Below are 27,842 nucleotides of genomic sequence, written 5' to 3' on the forward strand. Positions count from 1 at the left end.
CTCCTTCTGGTACCAGTGGTCATTCTGGTGAGTTATTTTACTGAACAGGAAGTTCTTCTTCACTATTTAAATGTTAAACTTAATTTAGACACTGATCCAATGAATGCGTATTGATGATTAATTAGCTCTTTTATCTTTTAACAGTTATGAACATGACATCAAATCGTAAAAATTTGGACCTAAACAAGTAGACGGAGGAGGCAAACACAACTAATGCTGAAGTATTTTGAAGAGAGAATTTGCAAAAGGACCAAACAGAGAAGACAGTTTGACACTAAAGGACTTGAAGCATCGACTGGACCTGAGAGGAAATATGAGGTTTATTTTATTTAATGTTACTTGACTTTTTATTAATGGTTCCTGCAGCTGGTGGCCGTGCTGAATGATAATAAACACTATGAATAGTTTGAAATGTGTACGATGATTGTTAAAAGCTGTGTCTGTGTGTATTTGTGTTAGTTTTTAAATATTGTATCAGATGCTGGGACATGAGTTCCTCATCTGTCCACCAGAGGGCCCCACTAGACCAGACTTTATCTGACTAGAGATGAAGACTCCTCATTCATTCATTCATTCATTCATTCATCCATTCATTTGCTGTAACTGCTCGTCCTCTGGGGTGTTGGGGTCTGAACCTCCTTTATCAACCCAAGTATTTTCAGAGTGTTACAGGTGAATCCAGTGGTTTTAGCTTCCATAGGTTTCGGTTTAGGTTTCCCCTCTCCATGTCCTTCACCAAGACACTGTAACCAAGACCACCAACGTGTCCTTTTTATCCATTTTTATTTAATAGTTTTTGGCCTTTCTCTCTCTTATCTTTTAGTATTTTATCCCTCTAATCTTCTCACTCAGTTCTTGTTTTTCTTCAGTGTTTATTTGTTTTTAATTGTGCCTCCATCTTTTTTAAAGTAAATCACAGCAACTTGTCCTCGGTATGAAATGAGCTGTTTAAATAAAGCTGCCTTGAATTGTCTCGTTTTACTAAGTTAACTGTAAAAACTACAGTTTCCAGTAGTTGAGATTGTTGGTTTCCTCCTCGTGTTTGTTCAACTGAATAAAACATGATGAGAGACAGAGAAAGATGTGACCTTTGTCTCTTTTAGTTGATGGTAATTTCATTCATAGGTTCATTTAATTTAGTTTCTTAGTCAACGTTATTGGCTTCAACACATTAAAATAAAACCGTGTCAGTTTTTATGTGAAGATGGGTAAAAAAGTCTTTAATTTCCTTTTAGTTATTTAATTTTATTGTATCTTTATTTATCTAAGCTAAAGCATTTACTGTTCTATTTAAAATGTTGCCTGGTGTTTATCTCCTTCTCTATCTCCATCATATTCAGCCTCACAACGATCAAATTCTTCATTTAATAACTGTGAGATTGTGAACAACTGGTGTACAAATAAAAACAGCTACGTGAAGATATAGTATATGTATGTGTAACTCTACTAATTAATCATTGAAAACAGAAATATTGAAATTCCTTTAAATTCCATTGATTTCAATGAACGTCATTCACTCCGCCACTGTTGCAGAGTGAATGACGTATTTCTTTTCCTTTCATCCTGTTAGAAGAAGAGTCCAACTACATTCATTGAACTGAGTGACTTATGAACCAAGTGAAACTTTTAGAAATACAGAAGCAGATATCAAAGTGTCAAAGACTTTTTAAATACTTGTAAATACTTTCATTTCTGGTATTGTTATCTGTGTTAAGCTTTCGTTAGCTTCAAGATTAGCTTCAACCGTTAGATTTGGGTTTTTTTTAATTTATTGAATGGATGGAGAATGGAGCTGGTTTTTATCGTCAACTCTTGGTTGTTGACGGTGATTTTCTTGTTCGTGACATTGAATACAGGTCAAGTTAACTCAGGTACGTTCCGGAAAGCTTTTGTTTTTACATATATTAACGCTCAGTCACATATAAAATACTGTATATTTTATGTTAAGTACTGTGTTCTTACGGTTTAAAGGTGCGAATGTAGAAGTTCAGTAACCTGTTTTAATCCTTTTAGATCAAAAAATAAAGTATAAATACGTATTTAATGAGTAAAAACATGCATGACATGTCATCAATCTATAGCTAATATTTAAAATATCCCTGTCGATATCCTATAAGTTGTTAAAAGTGTCTTTTTGATTCTTCACATGTGAATGAGAGGAGTGACATGTTTTGATGTAGTTTTTTATTTTACAGTCGAGTACAAGAAAGTAGGAGATGAAGTCGTCCTGAGTCCAGGCTCTGAGGCTTCACCCATCAGCAGGATCACATGGAAACATAACTCAGACCTGGCTGTGGTGTGGAACGGAGGCACGATTGACTACTTCTCGAGTTTTAAAGGTATTTAACGCCTTTAATTAAAACTTTGGGTTACTTTACATAATCCCTGGTTCGCTGATAACAGAGTGACATGTTTCGCTTTGGGAAATCACCTCGGGCGATAGCAACTACAGACGCTCCTCAGTGAACCGACCGGTTTGATAGTATCAAAGAGCCAAGGGTTATGTAAGAACTTCCTCTTCTAAATACAAAAATTCCACAGTTTGGACAGAATAACATGATCTACTGTTTCATCAATGTTAGCAACCGGAGAAATTGCTTGGTGGGACTGGGACAAAGTGACAACTTTTAATATAACACACATTCACACATACCACTGACTTGTTTTTGTTTTTATTCTCCTCGTTTTTTTTTTTTCTTTTTTTGTATCCTGAGAGGTAGGTTCTGGTTCTCTTCTTTTTCTCCCAGTTTAGGTGGGGCCCCATCAGGGAGGTTCCCAACGTATCATTGTTGCAGTGTCTAAGGGGGTTTCAAGTTGTGTCATTGATTACCGACCGAATGACAGCAGTCCTCAGGAGGCCCCAGTCTAGCCACTATCAAGCAGCTCCCATTTGGGGGGAATTCCCAACGGGACGTCATTGCAGCATCTATAGAGATTCCATCATGTCACTGATATGGACCAATATCAGCCGTCCATGTGGGTCCCCTTCCAGCTCAGGGCACTAGGTCCTTGCCTAGTTTGCCTGTAAAAAGTCATAAAAGTGAGAGGTGTGGCCCAACTTACTGCTGTACAAATCCTGAACTGACACTCCTCAGAACAAGGTCCAAGACGAGGCCATGTCCCTCCCACTCCCAGAAGAGTTTTACACCCATAAACCACAGATATGGCTTCAATAACCCAGTGCAACAATCTCTAGTGTGACAACAGCCCTCCCCTACGAGGAGCAGACCAGGAAACAAACAGCTGATCAGTCCCTCTGAATTCAGCCGTCCTCTCCATGTACATCCCCAGCTCCCACACTGGACACAGTTTGTTAAACCACTTGTCCTCTTCTGAGGACAATGGGGGAAGGCTGAAAAGCCAAGGACTCCATGTGGGACATCTGTATGTTGATTCCAGTTTGGGCACAAACGCTTGTTGCAATCACCTTAGTGAGCTCAGGGGTCAGTTGCAAACATGAAGAATGGATCGACAGAGCCTGCCTGTTTCTGTGGTCGATAGTTGTTGATGTAACTTATAATTTTAGGTCGCTGTGAACTGAACACCGCAACTGGAGAGCTGATCATCCGAAACCTGACACTAAAGGACAGAGGCTCCTACACAGCAGTGATCAACAACAGAGTCCTGGACACAACTGAAATCAAGTTTATCTGTAAGTGGAGGAATTATGACTTAGACCTAGTCTGGAATATCTAATTTATTCATGTATCTATCTTTGCTGCTTTGCTCCTCTCGTCTCGTTTGTCTACTGTCGATACTTTTTGCGAGACTCTCTCTGCGCTGCTCTCCAAACTACAAACTCATGGTACTGATAAACTGGTCTCTCAACGCAATTGACACAATTATTTTGATGAAGCCTGGGTTCGGGGGAGCCGGACTGCCCTGCCAGAACGTTCGCAGCCTGCTACACGATGGACGCGTGGGAGTGGTGGTGGGATTAGGCATTGCCCTGATTTATCGAGGAAATCAAAAAATGATCATTCTGCATCTCTTTTTTCCTGTAATTTCCTAAATTTGTGGAACAAATAAAAGTTTTCTGATTCTGATTCTGATCTAAACTCTTGTAATGTAATAAACTCTTCCATCAGCTGGCGTCCCTAAACCAGCTGTGTCAGAAAACTGTGATGCTGAAAAGACCCACTGTGTTCTGACCTGTGAAGGCATCACTACAGACTCTGAACCAGTCACCTACACCTGGTGGTCAGGTAACGTGACGAAGAGTGAAACCAAGCAGCTCATAATAACAAAGGTGAATGTGACCAGTAACAGACAGATCAACTACTTCATACGTTCAACAACCATTTAGTTCATGAGCTTCAAGCTGATGTTGTTCTTCACTGGTTTTCTAGGACGATACGGAGCCTTCGTTTATCTGTGAGTTAGAAAACCCAGTCAGCTCTGAACGCAGCAGAGAAGTCACCAACCCTCTCACCTCCTCCTCCTCTAACACTGGTGAGTTTCACATCAACATTTGAATACAGCCTGATTAGAAACCACTAGCAGGTTTTATTTTTCTTTGTTTTTCTAGAGAATAACAGTAACGGTCTGTATCGGTTATTTCTGTCGCTGGGTCTGGATCCAGGTCTGGGTCTGGGTCTGGGTCTGGGTCTGGGTCTGGGTCTGGGTCTGGCCATTGCTGGTGTCGGTTTCTTTATTTACAGACGCAGAACAGGTACAAATTCACAGTAGATTATAATGATTGTACCAGATTAACTTTGTGTATTATCATTCTAAATGTATTTATTGATCTGTCTGCACAGCTACTGCTTTTATTGTTTGTTATGTTTAAGTTTGTTCCATAAAATGTTAGAAATTAGTGTCAGATGAACTGGTCATGACAATTTGTTATTTCTCAGGGAGATATCCACCACCACCACTATCACTTTCACACAGTGTAGTTGGATTGATTCTGACTAACAGTGTTTCTATAATTCATGTCTAAGTAAAGCTGGATATAAATAATGACTATTTAAAAGATGCAGCCACTGAAAACAACTTGATCTTCAGGTATTTTCATAGTTGAATGATCTGACATTTTTCAGGAGGAAACGAAGAATCTCACCAAACCCAGAAAAATGATGACTCCACAGGAAGTAACAAAGACAGTGGTGGGTTAAAGTAGATCATTAAAACGACTCCAAGGAGAAACTGATTCATCAACTATGAACAAAAAACTTGACAATTGTCAAAGTAAAGCTGGATATGAAATGATTTTCATCCCAGCTCCTTTCAGATCAATCTACAGCCCAGAGAAAAGTAGAAAGCTGCAGTTTGTAGGTTTCATGTCAGAAGAATGTGAAGATTTACCTTGTGAATGTGTTGTGAAGATGTGTATTCATCATGATGGTTTTTTATTTCCTGACAGCAGACACATCACAGGTCTCTCCTCTCAGTGTAGCTGGTGATAAAATGTGATTTAATTGTGTTAAACTGCTCAGTTTGACAGATTCATTGTTGTCCTGATGATTCTTTTGACTCTTTTATCAGTTTAGAAATCATCCAGACAAGAGTCTCTCTATAAAGAAGAGAAATGTTTTTACTCTCACTAGGAGATAAAACTGTGAATGTTGAAGCTACTGAATGGAACTAAAACATGTGGCAGTCATCACACTTCTTTCATCATTTGACAGAGACACAAACATTGCTTCCTGGTAACAACGTTGGAGTCCAAGCATCATCATCCAGTCCAGGAACCGTTAATGTAACAAGTGAGTAACCTTGACAACACATATGTGGTGATTGTGAGCTACATGGACACTTCTTCCTCAGCAAAACAAACATGTTGCAGCTCCATCACATTTATCTCCAGTTTTCAACTGATGATTGAAGCTGAACCCATTTAACATCCTAGACTGTAACAATATCTGGTTTTTATCAGTTGATGCATCAAAGGAGTCAGAAGACGACAGAACTCCTCCTCATCCTGGTGAGTGATTCAACTGAATAGGATGTTTTTATGAAGATTAAAAGTTTAAACTTATTTCTTTGTCATTTTATCAAAACCTTTAGATCCATCTGCTGGACCACCATGGCGTACTTCTCTCTCAGGTCCCAGAGATAAACCTGGTGAGTTATTAAGATCAACAGGACATTATTCATGACTATTTAACATATGCAGCCTTTGACTTAATCTGCAGGTATTTTCATAGATTAATCTGACATTTTTCAGAAGGAGAAATAAAATCTGACAAAAAGAAGGCCAGAGGTAAACGTGGTGAGTTAAAGTTGATGATTAAAATGACTCCAAGGAGAAACTGATTCATCAACTATGAACAAAGAACTTGAAAAGTTTTTTGTCATTTTAGCAAAGACATCATCAAAGGACGGAGCAGCTCCTACTGATGCACCACCTCCTCGTCCCTCAGGTACCAGTCATCAGTCTGGTGATTAGATACTTTATTCATCCTGAGGAAATTCAGTGTCCAGTAGCTTCATCACATGTAATAATAATAATAATAATAATAATAATAATAATAATAATAATAATAAACTATGTATCTAATGACAGTCCAGTGTTGCGTGACAGGGAGGTGTTGTAGAGTCTAATGTCCTGACTGATGGACAAAGACAGACTCTGAAGGAGCTTCTCTGTCTGACTGTGGTGTCGTCTAGACTGTAGACGGTGCTGGACAAGCTTCATGGTGGACCAGAGGTCCTCTAATGAGTCCCTACCTCAGAGTCCTCCTTCTGGATCAGTTTGTCCAGCCGTCAGGTTCCTTCTTCTTAGTGCTGCCTCCCCAGTTCACCACAGAGTAGAGGAGGACACTGGCTACGATAGTCTGCTAGAACATCTCTAACACTCCTCCTCAGATCCCCCTACCTGACATATAGAGCCAGATACTTGTAGGTCTGAACCACCTCTACACTCCCTGTTGATGGTTACAGGCTGCAGGTGCTTCACTGACACCAGGACATGGAGTTGTTCATTCAATTCTTGTTCTCCTGCTCTTGTCTTTTATTTCCTGACAGCAGACACATCACAGGTCTCTCCTCTCAGTGTAGCTGGTGATAAAATGTGATTTAATTGTGTTAAACTGCTCAGTTTGATAGATTCATTGTTGTCCTGATGATTCTTTTGACTCTTTTATCAGTTTAGAAATCATCCAGACAAGAGTCTGTCTATAAAGAAGAGAAATGTTTTTACTCTCACTAGGAGATAAAACTGTGAATGTTGAAGCTACTGTATGGAACTAAAACATGTGGCAGTCATCACACTTCTTTAATCATTTGACAGAGAATAAACCATTGCTTCCTGGTAACAATGGTGAAGTCCAAGTATTAACCACTCTAGACCACATCAATGTAACAGGTGAGTAACCTTGACAACACATATGTGGTGATTGTGAGCTACATGGACACTTCTTCCTCAGCTAAACAAACGTGTTGCAGCTCCATCACATTTATCTCCAGTTTTCAACTGATGATTGAAGCTGAACCCATTTAACATCCTAGACTGTAGCAATATCTGTTTTTTATCAGTTGGTGCATCAAAGGAGTCAGAAGACGACAGAACTCCTCCTCATCCTGGGGAGTGATTCAACTGAATAGGATGTTTTTATGAAGATTAAAAGTTTAAACTTATTTCTTTGTCATTTTATCAAAACCTTTAGATCCATCTGCTGGACCACCATGGCGTACTTCTCTCTCAGGTCCCAGAGATAAACCTGGTGAGTTATTGAGATCAACAGGACATTATTCATGACTATTTAACATATGCAGCCTTTGACTTAATCTGCAGGTATTTTCATAGATTAATCTGACATTTTTCAGAAGGAGAAATAAAATCTGACAAAAAGAAGGCCAGAGGTAAACGTGGTGAGTTAAACTTGATGATTAAAATGACTCCAAGGAGAAACTGATTCATCAACTATGAACAAAGAACTTGACAAGTTTTTTGTCATTTTAGCAAAGACATCATCAAAGGACGGAGCAGCTCCTACTGATGCACCACCTCGTCCCTCAGGTACCAGTCATCAGTCTGGTGATTAGATACTTTATTCATCCTGAGGAAATTCAGTGTCCAGTAGCTTCATCACATGTAATAATAATAATAATAATATTAATAATAATAATAATAATAATAATAACCTATGTATCTGATGACAGTCCAGTGTTGCGTGACAGGAAGGTGTTGTAGAGTCTAATGTCCTGACAGATGGACACAGACAGACTCTGAAGGAGCTTCTCTGTCTGACTGTGGTGTCGTCTAGACTGTAGACGGTGCTGGACAAGCTTCATGGTGGACCAGAGGTCCTCTAATGTGTCCCTACCTCAGAGTCCTCCTTCTGGATCAGTTTGTCCAGCCGTCAGGTTCCTTCTTCTTAGTGCTGCCTCCCCAGTTCACCACAGAGTAGAGGAGGACACTGGCTACGATAGTCTGCTAGAACATCTCTAACACTCCTCCTCAGATCCCCCTACCTGACATATAGAGCCAGATACTTGTAGGTCTGAACCACCTCTACACTCCCTGTTGATGGTTACAGGCTGCAGGTGCTTCACTGACACCAGGACATGGTGTTGTTCATTCAATTCTTGTTCTCCTTCTCTTGTCTTTTATTTCCTGACAGCAGACACATCACATGTCTCTCCTCTCAGTGTAGCTGGTGATAAAATGTGATTTGATTGTGTTAAACTGCTCAGTTTGACAGATTCATTGTTGTCGTGATGATTCTTTTGACTCTTTTATCAGTTTAGAAATCATCCAGACAAGAGTCTGTCTATAAAGAAGAGAAATGTTTTTACTCTCACCAGGAGATAAAACTGTGAATGTTGAAGCTACTGTATGGAACTAAAACATGTGGCAGTCATCACACTTCTTTAATCATTTGACAGAGAATAAACCATTGCTTCCTGGTAACAATGGTGAAGTCCAAGTATTAACCACTCTAGACCACATCAATGAAACAGGTGACTAACCTTGACAACACATATGTGGTGATTGTGAGCTACATGGACACTTCTTCCTCAGCTAAACAAACGTGTTGCAGCTCCATCACATTTATCTCCAGTTTTCAACCGATGATTGAAGCTGAACCCATTTAACATCCTAGACTGTAACAATATCTGTTTTTTATCAGTTGATGCATCAAAGGAGTCAGAAGACGACAGAACTCCTCCTCATCCTGGGGAGAGATTCAACTGAATATGATGTTTTTATGAACATTAAAAGTTTAAACTTATTTCTTTGTCATTTTATCAGAGACTTCAGATCCACCTGCTAAACCACCACGACGTACTTCTCTCTCAGATCCCAGTGATCAACCTGGTGAGTTATTGAGATTAATAGGACGTTTAATGACTATTTAAAAGATGCAGCCACTGAAAACAACTTGATCTTCAGGTATTTTGATGGTTGAATAATCTGACATTTTTCAAGAGAAGACAAGTCTCCCCAAACCCAGACACTTGTAGTGTCCAAAGAACTTGAGTTCTGTTAAACTTTTTATAAAGTTAAACTTGATCATTAAAATGACTCCAAGGAGAAATTGTTTTATCAACAATGAACAAAAAGGTCGACCATTTTTTTGTCATTTTTGCAGAGAAACCACCAGAGAAACCACCAGAGAAACCAGTTGACCAAGCAGCTTCTACTGATCCACCATCTTCTCCTCCTTCACGTATCAGTGTGTTTTTTCATGACCATTTTAAAGCTGCTTTTGGTTTTTAAACAAACTATGAAGTGTGAATCTATGAGCTGGATCCATGGAAAGAGTTTGTAACATTCAGATTCAGATCAATCAGATTCAGATCAATCTACAGCCCAGAGAAAAGTAGAAAGCTGCAGTTTGTAGGTTTCATGTCAGAAGAATGTGAAGATTTACCTTGTGAATGTGTTGTGAAGATGTGTATTCATCATGATGGTTCTTTTATTTCCTGACAGCAAACACATCACAGGTCTCTCCTCTCAGTGTAGCTGGTGATAAAATGTGATTTATTATTATTCCATATTATCATCACATGAGTGATAATTAGTCTGAACATAATGTTGATGATGTCGTTTATCCTCAGCAATTTGTGTTACAATATATCTTCCAGCAAATTTTTTGTTGTGACAGACACAGTCATGACTCTTGTTTTATGGTGAACATTTTTAACGTCCTTTCAAACGTAACTGAGTTTTAACATTTAAAACATTGTTCTGTATATTCTAAATCATACTGTTGGATGGTGGAAATGATTTGGTGGCTCCACGGGTTGGTAATCACTGATCTAAAGAGTTTGTAGAAGCAGATGATGGACTGAACCATCAGTAAAGACGTTATAACAAGACACTTTGACATTTTACAGGCAAACAAGGAACAAATCAACAAGACCAGAATAGTGACGGGTCCATGGGAACCAAAGCTGGTGAGTTAAACTTGATCATTAAAATGACTCCAAAGAGAAATTGTTTTATCAACCATGAACAAAAAGGTCAACCATTTTTTTTTGTCATTTTTGCAGAGAAACCCCCAGAGAAACTAGCTGACCAAGTAGCTTCTACTGATCCACAACCATCTTCTCCTCCTTCAGGTTTTTTTGACTACCTTAAAGCTGCTTTTAGTTTTTAAACAGAGTCTGTCTATAAAGAAGAGAAATGTTTTTCATTGGTGATTTTGGTTTGGAAATCCTGGTGGGGCCATTCCATTCCATACTGCAATCCAGTCCAATCAGTACCCTCACAATAAAAACACAGTAGTATGTGAGAGAGGGGACCAGGGTCAAACAGAGTCACCCATTAACCTAACTGATTATCAAACCAATAGCGCCACCAAACTAGTTCAAGATCTCACTATATCAAATACTCAAGAGGGAAATGTGAATGTGACAACAATAAAGTACACAATGCTCGGCTCATGGCATGAACGACATGCACCCAATACACAGCAATCAATACACAAAGTCACCACACACCATAATAATAATAATGATCTGATATTTTTCAGGAGGAAAACCTTCCAAGTGTGTAATACTGTAGTCGTCCAATCTTCTCTTCATCCTGGTGAGTGATTGTACTGAATAATACATTTTTATGACTATTTCAAAGTTTAAACTCAGATGCTCATCCGTTCAGGAATGTGTGTTGGTGTTTCATTGTGGTGACGGATCTTGTTTATTTCAACAGGACAAGGAAACAATGAGCTGTTGATCTCTGTTAAAACTCAGAGAATGAACATACCAAAAAACATCAACAGCTGCTGGGACATCAGTTCCTCATCTGTCCACCAGAGGGCTCCACTAGACTTTATCCAGACTTTATCCAGACCAGACTTTATCTGACTAGAGATGAAGACTCCTCATTCATTCATTCATTCATTCATTCATTCATTTGCTGTAACTGCTCGTCCTCTGGGGTGTTGGGGTCTGAACCTCCTTTATCAACCCAAGTATTTTCAGAGTGTAACAGGTGAATCCAGTGGTTTTAGCTTCTATACGTGATGTCAGATGGTTTCAGTCCTGATGATATTGGCTCATAGACATGATCACTGTTTTCAGAGATAAACAGTATCACCAGATCTTCCATTGTCTAGTTCAGCTTTGACTTTGTGCTTTTAAGGTTTTTATCACTGAGTCTGGACTCAACCAATAATGTCAGCTTTGTCCTCCCTCAGTGTCCTGGTTCTGCCGTCTGTCACTGGGAATGTTTCACTTTCTTCTTTCTCTATTGACTGTTACTAGTTTAGTTCATTCTGCTTCACTTGACTTTCCTGCAAACTCATATTTCTTTTTTTTTCCATTATAACCTGAGCAGCTGGTCCAGTTTGTGTGAGAACCACGTCTGTTGTCCCCTTTAGGTTTCCCCTCTCCATGTCCTTCACCAAGACACTGTAACCAAGACCACCAACGTGTCCTTTTAATCTATTTTTATTTAATAGTTTTTGGCCTTTCTCTCTCTTATCTTTTAGTTATTTATCCCTCTAGTCTTCTCACTCAATTCTTGTTTTTCTTCAGTGTTTATTTGTTTTTAATTGTGCCTCCATCTTTTTTAATGTAAAGCACAGTGACTTGTCCTCTGTATGAAATGAGCTGTTTAAATAAAGCTGCCTTGAACTGTCTCGTTTTACTAAGTTAACTGTAAAAACTAGAGTTTCCAGTAGTTGAGACTGTTGGTTTCCTCCTCGTGTTTGTTCAACTGAATAAAACATGATGAGAGAGAGAGAAAGATGTGACCTTTGTCTCTTTTAGTTGATGGTGATTTCATTCATAGGTTCATTTAATTTAGTTTCTTAGTCAACGTTATTGGCTTCAACACATTAATATAAAACCGTGTCAGTTTTTATGTGAAGATGGGTAAAAAAGTCTTTCATTTCCTTTTAGCTATTTAATTTTTATTGTATCTTTATTTATCTAAGCTACAGCATTTACTGTTCTATTTAAAATGTTGCCTGGTGTTTATCTCCTTCTCTATCTCCATCATATTAAGCCTCACAACGATCAAATTCTTCATTTAATAACTGTGAGATTGTGAACAACTAGTGTACAAATAAAAACAGCTACGTGAAGATATAGTATATATATGTGTAACTCCACTGATTAATCATTGAAAACAGAAATATTGAAATTCCTTTAAATTCCATTGAGTGAAATCACTAATTTCCCGGTTCAGTGAACGCAGCAGGGTGGTTCTCTTAGCCAATCAGAAGCCTGCTGACACCGGTTAGCCCCGCCCACCCCGCCACTGTTGCAGAGTGAATGATGTATTTCTTTTCCTTTCATCCTGTTAGAAGAAGAGTCCAACTACATTCATTGAACCGAGTGAGTTATGAACCAAGTGAAACTTTTAGAAATACAGCAACACTGTACATAAGGCATAAATACCAAATAGCAATTTCCAAAAATAGTTATTACTTTACATAAAACGTTGATGAACAATATATACATGTCTACACGGGAGGCATTGATGAACATTATCTTTTTTTTTTTTTTTTTACCACGTATCAAGTCTATATTAAGTTTTATAGTTAGTCTATGAGTCATGTCTGCAGAAGTACTGAGTAAGACTGCTCTTTTTTTTTTAACTGAGTCACATGACTTCCGCCTTTTAGTTAGTTTCACTTTCTCTCAGCCGCCACCTTCTCTCCGTCATTCTCCTTTTCCTTCGAGTTTTATCCGTCTTTTCGCCGTATTTTTACCCTAGATTTTGTTCCAGACATTGTGAGCCAGCTCTCGGTTTATTTCCGTGTCGTTTTAATTGATTTCGGCGACGATGGAGCCGGTTTTTACCATCAACTCCTGGGCGTTGACGGCGATTATCTTGTTCGTGACATTGTCTACAGGTCAAGCTAACGCAGGTACGTTGTAAAAAAGTCGGTTTTAAAAAAACAAACTTTATTAACCTTACTAAGTATGTACAAACAGACGTGTCATTGAAGCATTATACTAACAGTGCGACAATACACAGATATGAATGCATGGTAATATTTTTCCTAAGACTGGAGGTATTGAGAGCTTTTTTATTCTCACATACAAACAGAGTCATGGAAAGATTTAAGTTCCACATAAAGCAGCGTTTTATTTGGCATAGCCTGGAGAAATCTATCTTTATGAATGTGAAATTCGCCCAAACAAACAGGAATTTTATTACATTCTTGACTCCTAATTGCTAAAAGTAACATTTAAGAATAACTTGAACGAATGGGAACACCATAAAACAAATGAGGCAAAGGTTCAGCCTCTTTTTTGCAGAAGTTAACTTAAAGGGGACACATCAGGTCTAAATCTGTTTATGAAACTGTGACATGGATAATATCTATGTAAAACTTTTATATGTATATCTTTGACTTTACACATCTTTGTCTATTCAGTTCAGTCCATATATTGTTTTTGATGTCAGTAAATTCTCCAACAATGAAATGAGCTTGGATACGGACATGTATCTGAATATGTATTTATTTTGCTGTAAACCAGGAATAGTAACATAAAAAGGACGTATGGTTATCACATCTGTGTTTAGCATAGCCCAAATCATATTATGTACTTGTACTACTATACTAATACAGTACATACTAAGTAGTGTATCAAATATATGTATTTTAATCGTTAAATCTATAGCTAACGTTTAAAATATGTTAAAAGTGTCTGTTTGATTCTTCACATGTAAATGAGAGGAGTGACATGTTCTGATGTAGTTGTTTGTTTTACAGTCGAGTACAAGAAAGTAGGAGATGAAGTCGTCCTGAGTCCAGGCTCTGAGGCTTCACCCATCAGCAGCATCACATGGAAACATAATTCAAACCTGGCTGCGGAGTGGTACGGAGGAGAGGTTGAATTCTACCGGGACTTCAAAGGTATTTAACACCTTTAATAAAATACTTGAAACAAACAAACACAAACACCTTCAGTCAAGCCTTTGATTTAGTCTAATTAATGAAGTTGATCTTTACAGGGTTTAACATTTTATATTTGAAGTGATTTAGATTTTAACATCTTTAAACATAAATATCTAATTAAAATTTAGGAAAAAACGTTAAAAACATGACTTATTGTCCTTTTAGGTCGCTGTAAACTGAACACCGCAACTGGAGAGCTGATCATCCCAAACCTGACGCTAAAGGACAGCGGCTCCTACAAAGTAGAGATCAACAACAGAGTCCTGAAACCAACTGAAATCAAAGTTATCTGTAAGTGGAGCAATTGTGACTTAGACCTAGTCTGGAATATCTAACAAATATCTAATAATTTATTCATCTAAACTCTAATAATGTTTGTTTCCATCAGCTGGTGTCTCTAAACCAACTGTGTCAGAAAACTGTGATGCTGAAAAGACCCACTGTGTTCTGACCTGTGAAGGCATCACTACAGACTCTGAACCAGTCACCTACACCTGGTGGTCAGGTGATGTGGTGAAGAGTGAAACCAAGCAGCTCATAATAACAAAGGTGAATGTGACCAGTAACAGACAGATCAACTACTTCATACGTTCAACAACCATTTAGCTCATGAGCTTCAAGCTGATGTTGTTCTTCACTGGTTTTCTAGGACGATACGGAGCCTTCGTTTACCTGTGAGTTAGCAAACCCAGTCAGCTCTGAACGCAGCAGAGAAGTCACCAACCCTTTCACCTCCTCCACCTCTAACACTGGTGAGTTTCACATCAACATTTATCTACATCATGTTCTCAGAAGTGTCTCAGCTAACATTTGAATACAGCCTGATTAGAAACCACTAACAGGTTTTATTTTTCTTTGTTTTTCTAGAGAATAACAGTAACGGTCTCTATCGGTTATTCCTGTCACTGGGTCTGGATCCAGGTCTGGGTCTGGGTCTGGGTCTGGGTCTGGTTCTGGTTCTGGTTCTGGCCATTGCTGTTGTCGGTTTCTTCATTTACAGACGCAGAACAGGTACAGATTCACAGCAGATTATAATGATTGTACCAGATTAACTTTGTGTATTATCATTCTAAATGTATTTATTGATCTGTCTGCACAGCTACTGCTTTTATTGTTTGTTATGTTTAAGTTTGTTCCATAAAATGTTAGAAATTAGTGACAGATGAACTGGTCATGATAATTCTTTTGTTATTTCTCAGGGAGCTTTCATTCACTACCAAGATATTCACCCAGAGTAGTTGGTGAGTAACATGTTAATTATCTGTGGAGACGTTCTCACACTGGAACCAGTGACATGTTGAGTCCTTGGATTGATTCTAACTAACAGTGTTTCTATAATTCATGTCAAAGTAAAGCTGGATATGAAATGATTTTCATCCCAGCTCCTTTCAGATCAATCTACAGCCCAGAGAAAAGTAGAAAGCTGCAGTTTGTAGGTTTCATGTCAGAAGAATGTGAAGATTTACCTTGTGAATGTGTTGTGAAGATGTGTATTCATCATGATGGTTCTTTTATTTCCTGACAGTAGACACATCACAGGTCTCTCCTCTCAGTGTAGCTGGTGATAAAATGTGATTTAATTGTGTTAAACTGCTCAGTTTGACAGATTCATTGTTGTCCTGATGATTCTTTTGACTCTTTTATCAGTTTAGAAATCATCCAGAAAAGAGTCTGTCCATAAAGAAGAGAAATGTTTTTACTCTCACTCGGAGATAAAACTGTGAATGTTGAAGCTACTGAATGGAACTAAAACATGTGGCAGTCATCACACTTCTTTAATCATTTGACAGAGACACAAACGTTGCTTCATGATAACAACGGTGAAGTCCAACAATCATCATCCACTCTAGACCACATCAATGAAACAGGTGAGTAACCTTGACAACACATATGTGGTGATTGTGACCATTTTAAAGCTGCTTTTGGTTTTTAAACAAACTATGAAGTGTGAATCTATGAGCTGGATCTATGGAAAGAGTTTGTAGAAGCAGATGATGGACTGAACCATCAGTAAAGACGTTATAACAAGACACTTTGACATTTTACAGACAAACAAGGAACAAATCAACAAGACCAGAATAATGAAGAGTCCAAACCTGTTGAGTTAAACTAGATCATTAAAACGACTCCAAGGAGAAACTGATTCATCAACAATGAACAAAGAACATGACAAGTTTTTTTTTTTATCATTTTATCAGCAACGACAGAAGTCGTCAAAACTGTTGCTAATTCTGTTGAGTTATTGGGATCAATACCATGTTTTTATGCCAATTTAAAAGCTACAACCACAAACTTGATCTCCAGGTTTAAGTTAAACTTGATCATTAAAGTGACTCCAAGGAAAGAGTTTCATCAACTTTGTCATTTTAACAGACACTAAATCAAAGACAAAAGAGGAACAAGAGAATCAAGGAGCTCCTCCTAATCGACAACAACCTGGTTCTCCTTCTGATACCAGTGATGATCCTGGTGAGTTATTGAACTAAACAGGAAGTTCTTCTTGACTATTTAAATGTTAAACTTAATTTAGATGCTAATCCATGGAACGTGTGTTGGTGATTAATTAACTCTTGTATCTTTTAACAAACCTAAACATGTAGACGGAGGAGGCAAACACGACCAATGCTGAAGTACTTTGAAGAGAGAATTTGCAAAAGGACCAAACAGAGAAGACGGTTTGACACTAAAGGACTTGAAGCATCGACTGGACCTGAGAGGAAATATGAGGTTTATTTTATTTAATGTTACTTGACTTTTTATTAATGGTTCCTGCAGCTGGTGGCCGTGCTGAATGATATTAAACACTATGAATAGTTTGAAATGTGTACGATGATTGTTAAAAGCTGTGTCTGTGTGTATTTGTGTTAGTTTTTAAATATTGTATCAGATGCTGGGGCATGAGTTCCTCATATGTCCACCAGAGGGCCCCACTAGACCAGACTTTATCTGACTAGAGATGAAGACTCCTCATTCATTCATTCATTCATTCATTCATTTGCTGTAACTGCTTGTCCTCTGGGGTGTTGTGGTCTGAACCTCCTTTATCAACCCAAGTATTTTCAGAGTGTTACAGGTGAATCCAGTGGTTTTAGCTTCTATAGGTTTCGGTTTAGGTTTCCCCTCTCCATGTCCTTCACCAAGACACTGTAACCAAGACCACCAACGTGTCCTTTTTATCCATTTTTATTTAATAGTTTTTGGCCTTTCTCTCTCTTATCTTTTAATTATTTATCCCTCTAATCTTCTCACTCAGTTCTTGTTTTTCTTCAGTGTTTATTTGTTTTTAATTGTGCCTCCATCTTTTTTAATGTAAATCACAGTGACTTGTCCTCTGTATGAAATGAGCTGTTTAAATAAAGCTGCCTTGAACTGTCTCGTTTTACTAAGTTAAGTGTAAAAACTACAGTTTCCAGTAGTTGAGATTGTTGGTTTCCTCCTCGTGTTTGTTCAACTGAATAAAACATGATGAGAGAGAGAGAAAGATGTGACCTTTGTCTCTTTTAGTTGATGGTGATTTCATTCATAGGTTCATTTAATTTAGTTTCTTAGTCAACGTTATTGGCTTCAACACATTAAAATAAAACCGTGTCAGTTTTTATGTGAAGATGGGTAAAAAAGTCTTTAATTTCCTTTTAGTTATTTAATTTAATTGTATCTTTATTTATCGAAGCTAAAGCATGTACTGTTCTATTTAAAATGTTGCCTGGTGTTTATCTCCATCATATTAAGCCTCACAACGATCAAATTCTTCATTTAATAACTGTGAGATTGTGAACAACTAGTGTACAAATAAAAACAGCTACGTGAAGATATAGTATATGTATGTGTAAGTCTACTAATTAATCACTGAAAACAGAAATATTGAAATTCCTTTAAATTCCATTGAGAGTAAAATCACTAATTTCCAGTCTTTATAAAACGTAGCAGGGTGGTTCTCTTAGCCAATCAGACGCCTGCTGACAGCGGTTAGCCCCGCCCACCCCGCCACTGTTGCAGAGTGAATGACGTATTTCTTTTCCTTTCATCCTGTTAGAAGAAGAGTCCAACTACATTCATTGAACCGAGTGAGTTATGAACCAAGTGAAACTTTTAGAAATACAGAAGCAGATATCAAAGTGTCAAAGACTTTTTAAATACTTGTACATACTTTCATTTCTGGTATTGTTATCTGTGTTAAGCTTTCGTTAGCTTCAAGATTAGCTTCAACCGTTAGATTCGACCGTTAACTTCAACGGTTAAGTTAATTACCGAAGCTAGCGATTTTTTTCCCTTTATCTTTTTCCGAAAGTTTACAGCCTTTTTTTAATTCCCTCTTCATTTTACCCTTCAATATAATTCATTTAATCTTAGGTGTGTTATTTTATTTATTAGCCGACAGATGCTTGTGTTTTATCCGTTTTGTTTATACGTTTAAATTGAGCTAAGCTAATCGTCGGTTGGTTGACGAGGCTCTGCTGAATCAGTCCGTTAATTTATTTGAATTTAATTTAATTTAATTTGATTTAATTTAATTTGATTTAATTTAATTTAATTTAATTTAATTTAATTAGCATCATTATTGTTGTTTTTCTAGATTTTCTAGATGACTGTTAGTCTCTATTCTAGTTACCTGTAGGTCACTCATAAGTGTTACTGATTACACATCACATGCTTCATAATATGTACAAAATTACTCTTTTACCCAAATTACCCGTGATTTATAATTTAAAAACAAAAATATTATTTAGTACTGCTTTGCTGGCCTTATGATCAGGTGAGCTGCTTCTTCTTATTGTTCTTCTGTTTTCTTTTTCTTTTCTTTTTTTGAACCTGTATCTACCTACGTCCTCATTAATGAACTTTCACTTTCAGTTGCCCTGCCCCATAATCTCTTCCGTAACTGCGTTTTTTTTTCATCTCTTCCCTTTGTCTCATGTCGCCGTTTATTTACCGTAGTCTTTTTCTGTTTTCCTGATGCTGTAAGCCTCCTCTCGGTTTATTCCTGTGGTTTTTAATTTATTGAATGGATTGAGAATGGAGCTGGTTTTTATCGTCAACTCTTGGTTGTTGACGGTGATTTTCTTGTTCGTGACATTGAATACAGATCAAGTTAACTCAGGTATGTTCCGGAAAGCTTTTGTTTTTACACACATTAATGCTCGGTCACATATAAAATTGTATATTTTATGTTTAGGACTGTGTTCTTACGGTTTAAAGGCACGAATGCTCAGTCTAAAGTTCAGTAGCCTGCTGTAAATTCTTTTAGATCAGATAACAATACATATTTAACAAGTAAAAACATGCATGACATGTCGTCTATCCATAGCTAATATTTAAAATATCCCTGTCGATATCCTATAAGTTGTTAAAAGTGTCTTTTTGATACTTCACATGTAAATGAGAGGAGTGACATGTTTTGATGTAGTTTTTTTATTTTACAGTCGAGTACAAGAAAGTAGGAGATGAAGTCGTCCTGAGTCCAGGCTCTGAGGCTTCACCCATCAGCAGGATCACATGGAAACATAACTCAAACCTGGCTGTGGTGTGGAATAGAGGAGGCACGATTGACTTCTTCTCGAGTTTTAAAGGTATTTAACACGTTTAATTCAAACTTTGGGTTACTTTACATAATCCCTGGTTTGTTGATAACAGAGTGACATGTTTCGCTTTGGGAAATACCCTCGGGGGTAAGCAACTACAGACGCTCCTCAGTGAACCGACCGGTTGACTCTGTTATCAAAGAGCCAGGGGTTACATAATCCCAAATTCTCTTTCTAACTTTGCTTGGAGTTTCACTATTAGCAAATGAAAATGCACCCACTATGTCTTCCATGTTTAAAGACCTTCGAACATAAAACCTACTTTAAAATTTTCATGCAAGTACAGAACTGTGTGTGATTCACAAACACTCAACATTTGAGATCTGTGTGAAATAATTAATGAACAGTAACAACTTCAATGCTTCCCATTTAACATTTTGTTGAATATAATATTCATAAAATTCATGGACATATATAATATCTTCCTCTTCTAAATAACTGATGTTGGTTTCATCAATGTTAGCAACAGGAAAAATTAACATTGTTGTTAGCAGTACTGACTTACGGTATTACAGTGTTCTGTGTACACAACTATTGCCAACAAAACTGATGTCATCACTTTATCATACACATCTCAAACAAATTCAAGAGAGATAAAAGCTCCAAGCTGGTCCACTGTCAAACTAGTTTTAGCTGTTGTTGTGTACTGAACCCTAAACATTTCTGATGCTTGGTGGGACTGGGACAAAGTGACATTAACTTCTATCACTCACTTGTTTTGTTTTTTTTGTTTGTTTGTCTCTTTTTTGTGTCCTGAGAGGTAGGTTCTCTTAATTTTCGCTGGTGTAGGTGGAGCCCCATCAGGGAGGTTCCCAATGTATCATTGTTGCAGTGTCTAAGGGGGTTTCAAGTTGTGTCATTGATTACCGACTGAATATCAGCACTCCCCAGGAGCTGCCCACCTTCTAGCAATGTAAATAGCGACTTAAAAGTGTGCGGTGTGGAGGTAGGCCGTCTATGGAAATCTGGCTTTAGTGACCTCAGTTGCCAGTTGCACACAAATGAGGATGGATCGACAGAGCCTGCCTGTTTCTTTGGTTGATACGTGTTGATGTAACTTTTATAATTTTAGGTCACTGTGAACTGAACACCACAACTGGAGAGTTGATCATCCCAGAACTGACACTGAAGGACAGCGGCTCCTACACAGCAGTGATCAACAACAGAGTCCTGAACACAACTGAAATCAAGGTTATCTGTAAGTGGAGGAGTTTTAACTTAAACTACTCTGGAATATTTAATCATTTATTCATCTAAATCCTAATAATGTTTGTTTCCATCAGCTGGCGTCTCTAAACCAACTGTGTCAGAAAACTGTGATGCTGAAAAGACCCACTGTGTTCTCACCTGTGAAGGCATCACTACAGACTCTGAACCAGTCACCTACACCTGGTGGTCAGGTGACGGGATGAAGAGTGAAACCAATCAGCTCATAATAACAAAGGTGAATGTGACCAGTAACAGACAGATCAACTACTTCATACGTTCAACAACCATTTAGTTCATGAGCTTCAAGCTGATGTTGTTCTTCACTGGTTTTCTAGAACGATACGGAGCCTTCGTTTACCTGTAAGTTAGAAAACCCAGTCAGCTCTGAACGCAGCAGAGAAGTCCTCAACCCTTTCACCTCCTCCTCCTCTTCCCCATCCTCCCCTCCCTCCCCTTCCTCCCCACCCTCCCCCTCCTCCCCTCCATCCTCCCCTCCCTCCTCCACTTCCTCCTCCCCATCCCCGCCCCCCAAAACTGGTAAGTTTCACATAAACATTTATCCACATCATGTTTTCAGAAGTGTCTCAGCTAATATCTGAATACAGCCTGATTATAAACCACTAACAGAATTTTTCCTTTTTTGTAGAGAATAACAATAACAATCTGTATTGGTTATTCTTACCGCTCAGTCTGGTTCTGGTGGTCGTTGTCTTCATTTGCAAACGCAGAACAGGTACAAATTCACAGTAGAAAATAATCATTCTACCAGATTAACATTGTGTATTATCATTCTAAATGTATTTATTGTCATGTTAACTTCTCCAGATGTGGTCTGTCTCCACAGTTACTGCTTTTATTGTCTGTGAAGGTTCTCAGTCATGGTAATCCAAAAGCTGGACATGTAGAATGTGTCGCCACTCATCCGAGTAGCTTCTTCAGTTCTGATAAACTAGTGGGAAATTGAGGTTTAAATAGGAATAAACTCTGTGGGTACCACCCACCTGAAACTTGCTTGACCAGAAACTGGGGTCACTAATTACCATAATGGCTGATACTTACCTGTCCTTGAATGGGGGGAACTGTGTGCCTAGGCTACGTACCCTATGAATAGAGCTCTGATGAAGCTGTTGTCAGTGGGAACCTGGAGACTCAATGTGTGAATGGTGTTGAAACTTCTTGGGGACAGAAGTCAAGACTCAATTGTAAATGCTGATTTTAACCCAGGCCACGCCCACATACCTGTACCAGTGGGTGGGGGTGGAGCCTGCAAAGGTGTTCAGGGCTCTGGCCTCTACTTCCTCCATGTAGATTGTGGCCAATCTCGAAAATGAGGAGAATTTTCCAAAAACATTGCGTTCCAGTTTATTTCAAACTCAACAACACACTAAGAGAGAAACTGGTCCACCCCAAAGACAAAACACCTAGACAGAAACAGAGCAATGTAGTGTACGCGGTTCAGTGTAGCGAGGAATGTACAGACCTGTACATTGGGGAAACCAAACAACCCATACACAAGCGCATGGCCCAACACAGGAGAGCCAGCTCATCAGGAAACGACTCAGCAGTCCACCTCCACCTGAAGGACAAAGGACACTCCTTTGAGGATAACAACGTCAAAGTCCTGGCCAGAGAGGACAGATGGTTTGAGAGAGGAGTCAAGGAAGCCATCTATGTCAAAATGGAGAAACCTTCTCTAAACAGAGGAGGTGGACTGAGATTTAATTTACCAACTATTTATAATTCAGTTTTGACCCCCAACAACAACAGGTAATTTCAGCCATTATGGAAATAGTGACATAGTGAAATAGTGAAATAGTGTTTCTCATAAGTTATTCCTATTTAAACCTCAATTTCCCACTAGTTAATCAGAACTGAAGAAGCTACTTGGATGAGTGGAGAAACGTCTTCAAGCATATTCAACAAATGCAGTTGCCTTTATTCAATGCCTTTTGGATTAGGCTACTGCATTTATTGTTTGTTGTGTAACCGATGTTCTGGTAGAGCTGGACGATTATGGAAAAAATAATAATCACGATTATTTTGATTGATATTGAGATCACGATTAATAAACACGATTATTAATCGATTAAAAGAAATTATTGAACCACCAAAACTCAACTTTAAATATAACTTTTTATAGCATAAATGTCACAGCCTCCGTTATCTGTCGCTGGTGGGATATGGAGCGGTATTGTAAAGTGTGTCCTCAATGGAGGACTGTGTTGCGGTGGCAGTGGTTGAAGTTGATGTGCTTTTTTGAGTCTCTTGCTCCTTCAATACTTTGTCATAGACCATTTTATGGCAGAGCTTTAAATGGTTAAATACATTTGTCGTTGCTTTGGGGTGCGGACACGACAGCACGACAAACTTTGCTAACAATCTCCTTCTGCTCCACGTCCGACAATTAGAATCCAAAATGTCTCCAAATGACCGAAGTTGTCCTACCTTTCTTTCAACTAAAGGCTCAGGCTGGCTTTCTGCCATGTTGTCAATCACTCGTTTCACAATTGATCCACACACATCACGCGCTTACTAGTGGTGGGTGGATCGATGCAAATATCGATAGTATCAATACCAAGTCGGTATCGGATTGATACTAGCCTGGTGAGATCGATTCTTTACTTTAAGTTCCGCTCTTGTTTGCAATGCTGCGGTTTCAGCAAAGAGGAAACAACCAGGTCTCCGGACTCGCTGCTCCTGTGTCAGCGCAGACCAGGAACACTTTGCTGTTGAAAGTAACAAAGTGAAACTGTTATTTATTACTTTAGCCAACTCAAAAAGTATAAATTATGCTAAGACCTTGATGTAATACATTTATCCCATTGAAATATGTTATTTAAATGAATACATTTACTGGAATTGAAACATATATAGGCCTACTGAATATAATATGGCTCAGAATTTATTGAATATTATTGCCCTTTTGTGTTTACTGTCAAAGGAATACTGTATGATGACTGCATTTAAGCTACACATAGAATGCTAAAGGCTTATTTCTTTTATTATTTTAGTTTTTTCTGAAAAAAAGCATTTCTATTTAATTATAAACTTTGTCCTAATTCTGTCATGGGTTATAACTATTTAATGATAAAAAAGGAAACATCACAAAAAACACTTAGCGATTTAGCATTTCAGTGACGCATCCAGTGCCACCTTATTTATTGAAAAGAATCGGTATTGGCGATACTGGCCCAAATTTACTCGGTATCGGATCAATACCAAAATATGCAGTATCGCACACCACTAGCGTTCGCTGCAGTTACAGAGGTGCGTTCACAGTGCTTTTACAGCTCAGGAACTTGAATACACGGTGCGCGGCACATTATTCGTTTTCCTTCGATTACAGTGTTTTTATGATCGTGAGAAGCCAAAATCGCGATCAAAATTCGTTTAATCGTTCAGCCCTATGTTCTGGTCAAAACAATTCTTTTGTTATTTCTCATTTCCACTACTACCAACACATTGATGTTTCAAAACCAGTGTAGCTGGTGAGTAACATGTTAATTATCTGTGGAGACGTTGCCACACTGAACCAGTGACATGTTGAGTCTTTGGATTGATTCTGACTAACAGTGTTTCTATAATTCATGTCAAAGTAAAGCTGGATATAAAATGATTTTCATCCCAGCTCCTTTCAGATCAATCTACAGCCCAGAGAAAAGTAGAAAGCTGCAGTTCATATTAGGGCTATCGCACCAGTATTGACGATAGTCGTTGTATGAAAAATGAAATTTCAATATCGTGTTTAAAATGCATAAATCCTAGTAAAACTTGACCAACTATATTTGGTCCATGTCTTGCCCACTGTATACGTTTTTTCCATCATCAGCGCTCAGACTCTGCTTCACTCGCTGCTCACATTATTTATATAGAATAACACTGTGATACATTGATGGTGGGGGGGCGCTGTTGAGCTCCTTCCAGCTCAAATCCTGTGAGGTGAAGAAGAGCAGCAGTTAGTAAGAGGATGCAGATGGAGCGTGTTAGACAGTGACACACAGACTAACGAAAATTCAAAAACAGTTGGGAAAACGATTCTCTTTTTACCAAGGTTGATGCAGTAATTTGAATGTGAAGCACAATAGCCAGTGTCAAACACACACACACACACACACACACACACACACACACACACACAAGAATTTGGGCATCCCTGATGTAAATGATGCAGTGGCACTTGAACGTAGTGTATTTTACATCTGCTCCTGTTTTCTTCTGTTCTGTTATTTTAAGTGTAATTCATCTCACAAAAGAAAGATATAATCAAGTTAAAGATGCATTTCCTGGATTTTTCTGTTATTATTTACATTTGTGGTGATATCGTGATAATATCGTTATCGTGACAGCCCTAGTTTGTAGGTTGAATTGAATTTGAAGACTTACTTTGTGAATATGTTTTGAAGATGTGCACTCGTCATGATGGTTCTGTTATTTTCTGACAGGAAAGAGAAAAGCTCCTCGTGAGTACAGTGTGGTGTCTGGTGAGTAAGACGTGACCTCACAAATTCCATGAGATGTTAAAAGTGTCTGCTTGATTCTTCACATGTAAATGAGAGGAGTGACGTGTTCTGTTATACTTTATCTTACAGACATCTGCAAGAAAGTAGGAGATGAAGTTGTCCTGAGTCCAGGCTCTGTTTCTCGTCACATCACAAGAATAAAATGGAAATATAATTCAAACCTGGCCGTGAAGTGGAGTGGAGGCACGATTAAATTCTACCCAACATTCAAAGGTATTTATCACCTTTAGTTAAAACCCTGAAAACAAACAGAACACCTCCAGTCAAAATTATGTTTTCTTTGGTTGATACGTGTTGATGTAACTTTTATAATTTTAGGTCACTGTGAACTGAACACCACAACTGGAGAGCTGATCATCCCAAACCTGACACTAGAAGACAGCGGCTCCTACACAGCAGTGATCAACAACAGAGTCCTGAACACAACTGAAATCAAGGTTATCTGTAAGTGGAGGAGTTATGATTTAGACTTAGTCTGGAATATCTAATAAATATCTAATAATTTACTCATCTAAACTCTAATAATGTTTGTTTCCATCAGCTGGCGTCCCTAAACCAACTGTGTCACAAACCTTTGATGCTGAAAAGACCCACTGTGTTCTGACCTGTGAAGGCATCACTACAGACTCTGAACCAGTCACCTACACCTGGTGGTCAGGTGATGTGGTGAAGAATAAAACCAATCAGCTCATAATAACAAAGGTGAATGTGATCAGTAACAGACAGATCAACTACTTCATACGTTCAACAACCATTTAGCTCATGAGCTTCAAGCTAATGTTGTTCTTCACTGGTTTTCTAGAACGATACGGAGCCTTCGTTTATCTGTGAGTTAGAAAACCCAGTCAGCTCTGAACGCAGCAGAGAAGTCCTCAACCCTTTCATCCTCCCCCCAACCCCCATCACAGGTGAGTTTCACATCAACATTTATCTACATCATGTTCTCAGAAGTGTCTCAGATAGTGTCTGTCAGTGTAGCTGGTGAATAAAATGTGATTTAATTGTGTTACTCAGTTTGAGTATGTTATAAAGAAGATAATTTTTTTTTGGTTTGCAAATTCTGGTGGGGCCATTCCATTCCATACTGCAATCCAGTCCAATCAGTACCCTCACAATAAAAACACAGTAGTATGTGAGAGAGGGGACCAGGGTCAAACAGAGTCAACCATTAACCTAACTGATAATAAAACCACTAGCGCCACCAAACAAGTTCAAGATCTCACTATATCAAATACTCAAGATGGAAATATGAACGTGACAACACAATGTACACAAAAAGTACACGATGCTCGGCTCATGGCATGAACGATATACACCCAATACACAGCAATCAATACACAAAGTCACCACACACCATAATAACAATAATGATCTGATATTTTTCAGGAGAAAAACCTTCCAAGTGTGGAATACAATAGTCGTCCAATCTTCTCTTCATCCTGGTGAGTGATTGTACTGAATAATACATTTTTATGACTATTTCAAAGTTTAAACTTAGTTCATATGCTCATCCGTTCAGGAATGTGTGTTGGTATTTAATTGTGGTGACGGATCTTGTTTCTTTCAACAGGACAAGGAAACAATGAGCTGTTGATCTCTGTTAAAACTCAGAGAACGAACATACCAAAAAACATCAACAGCTGCTGGGACATGAGTTCCTCATCTGTCCACCAGAGGGCTCCACTAGACCAGACTTTATCTGACTATTGCATGTTAGTAGTTTAATTCATTCTGCTTCACTTGACTTTCCTGCAAACTCATATTTCTTTTTTTTTTCTTTTTTTTCCATTTTAACCTGAGCAGCTGGTCCAGTTTGTGTGAGAACCACGTCTGTTGTCCCCTTTAGGTTTCCCCTCTCCATGTCCTTCACCAAGACACTGTAACCAAGACCACCAACGTGTCCTTTTTATCTATTTTTATTTAATAGTTTTTGGCCTTTCTCTCTCTTATCTTTTAGTTATTTATCCCTCTAGTCTTCTCACTCAGTTCTTGTTTTTCTTCAGTGTTTATTTGTTTTTAATTGTGCCTCCATCTTTTTTAATGTAAAGCACAGTGACTCGTCCTCTGTATGAAATGAGCTGTTTAAATAAAGCTGCCTTGAACTGTCTCGTTTTACTAAGTTAACTGTAAAAACTACAGTTTCCAGTAGTTGAGATTGTTGGTTTCCTCCTCGTGTTTGTTCAACTGAATAAAACATGATGAGAGAGAGAGAGATGTGACCTTTG

The 27,842-nt window shown here is 38.3% G+C and overlaps 2 protein-coding genes and 1 long non-coding RNA gene across 5 annotated transcripts in view; all 3 read left to right on the forward strand.

The window, feature by feature from the left end:
- The window catches only part of LOC125000968 (protein piccolo-like), a 127,019-nt gene that overhangs the window by 52,747 nt on the left and 46,430 nt on the right, over window positions 1-27,842 (forward strand). Inside the window, exons 28-34 of the mRNA XM_047576769.1 lie at window positions 6,170-6,214; window positions 6,306-6,365; window positions 7,235-7,309; window positions 7,611-7,667; window positions 7,771-7,815; window positions 7,907-7,963; window positions 8,833-8,907. Of these exons, the coding sequence (XP_047432725.1) occupies window positions 6,170-6,214; window positions 6,306-6,365; window positions 7,235-7,309; window positions 7,611-7,667; window positions 7,771-7,815; window positions 7,907-7,963; window positions 8,833-8,907 (414 nt within the window). The remainder of the gene's footprint in view (window positions 1-6,169; window positions 6,215-6,305; window positions 6,366-7,234; window positions 7,310-7,610; window positions 7,668-7,770; window positions 7,816-7,906; window positions 7,964-8,832; window positions 8,908-27,842) is intronic.
- Window positions 11,248-17,683, forward strand: LOC125001047. The gene is made up of 2 exons (XR_007111448.1): window positions 11,248-11,414; window positions 17,411-17,683. It is a non-coding gene; the product is annotated as an uncharacterized LOC125001047 (long non-coding RNA).
- LOC125001012 (CD48 antigen-like) lies at window positions 12,923-27,724 on the forward strand. 3 transcript variants are annotated; one of them, XR_007111426.1, is made up of 11 exons: window positions 12,925-13,271; window positions 14,124-14,267; window positions 14,475-14,600; window positions 14,698-14,858; window positions 14,959-15,061; window positions 15,177-15,320; window positions 15,509-15,550; window positions 16,100-16,177; window positions 16,683-16,778; window positions 16,910-17,422; window positions 27,464-27,724. XR_007111426.1 is itself a non-coding variant. In XM_047576914.1 (10 exons), the coding sequence occupies exons 1-10, from the start codon at window positions 13,187-13,189 to the stop codon at window positions 16,936-16,938; spliced, it is 1,008 nt and encodes a 335-aa protein (XP_047432870.1). In that variant the 5' UTR covers window positions 12,925-13,186; the 3' UTR covers window positions 16,939-17,683. The 3 variants fall into 3 exon arrangements, 2 of the variants coding, with proteins under 2 accessions (XP_047432871.1, XP_047432870.1); XM_047576914.1 differs by lacking the exon at window positions 27,464-27,724 and having other exon boundaries at window positions 16,910-17,683; XM_047576915.1 differs by lacking the exons at window positions 16,683-16,778; window positions 16,910-17,422; window positions 27,464-27,724 and adding an exon at window positions 16,358-16,674 and having other exon boundaries at window positions 12,923-13,271.

The sequence above is a fragment of the Mugil cephalus genome, chromosome 23 (assembly GCF_022458985.1).
Source record: "Mugil cephalus isolate CIBA_MC_2020 chromosome 23, CIBA_Mcephalus_1.1, whole genome shotgun sequence".
Classification (NCBI taxonomy): Eukaryota; Metazoa; Chordata; class Actinopteri; order Mugiliformes; family Mugilidae; genus Mugil; species Mugil cephalus.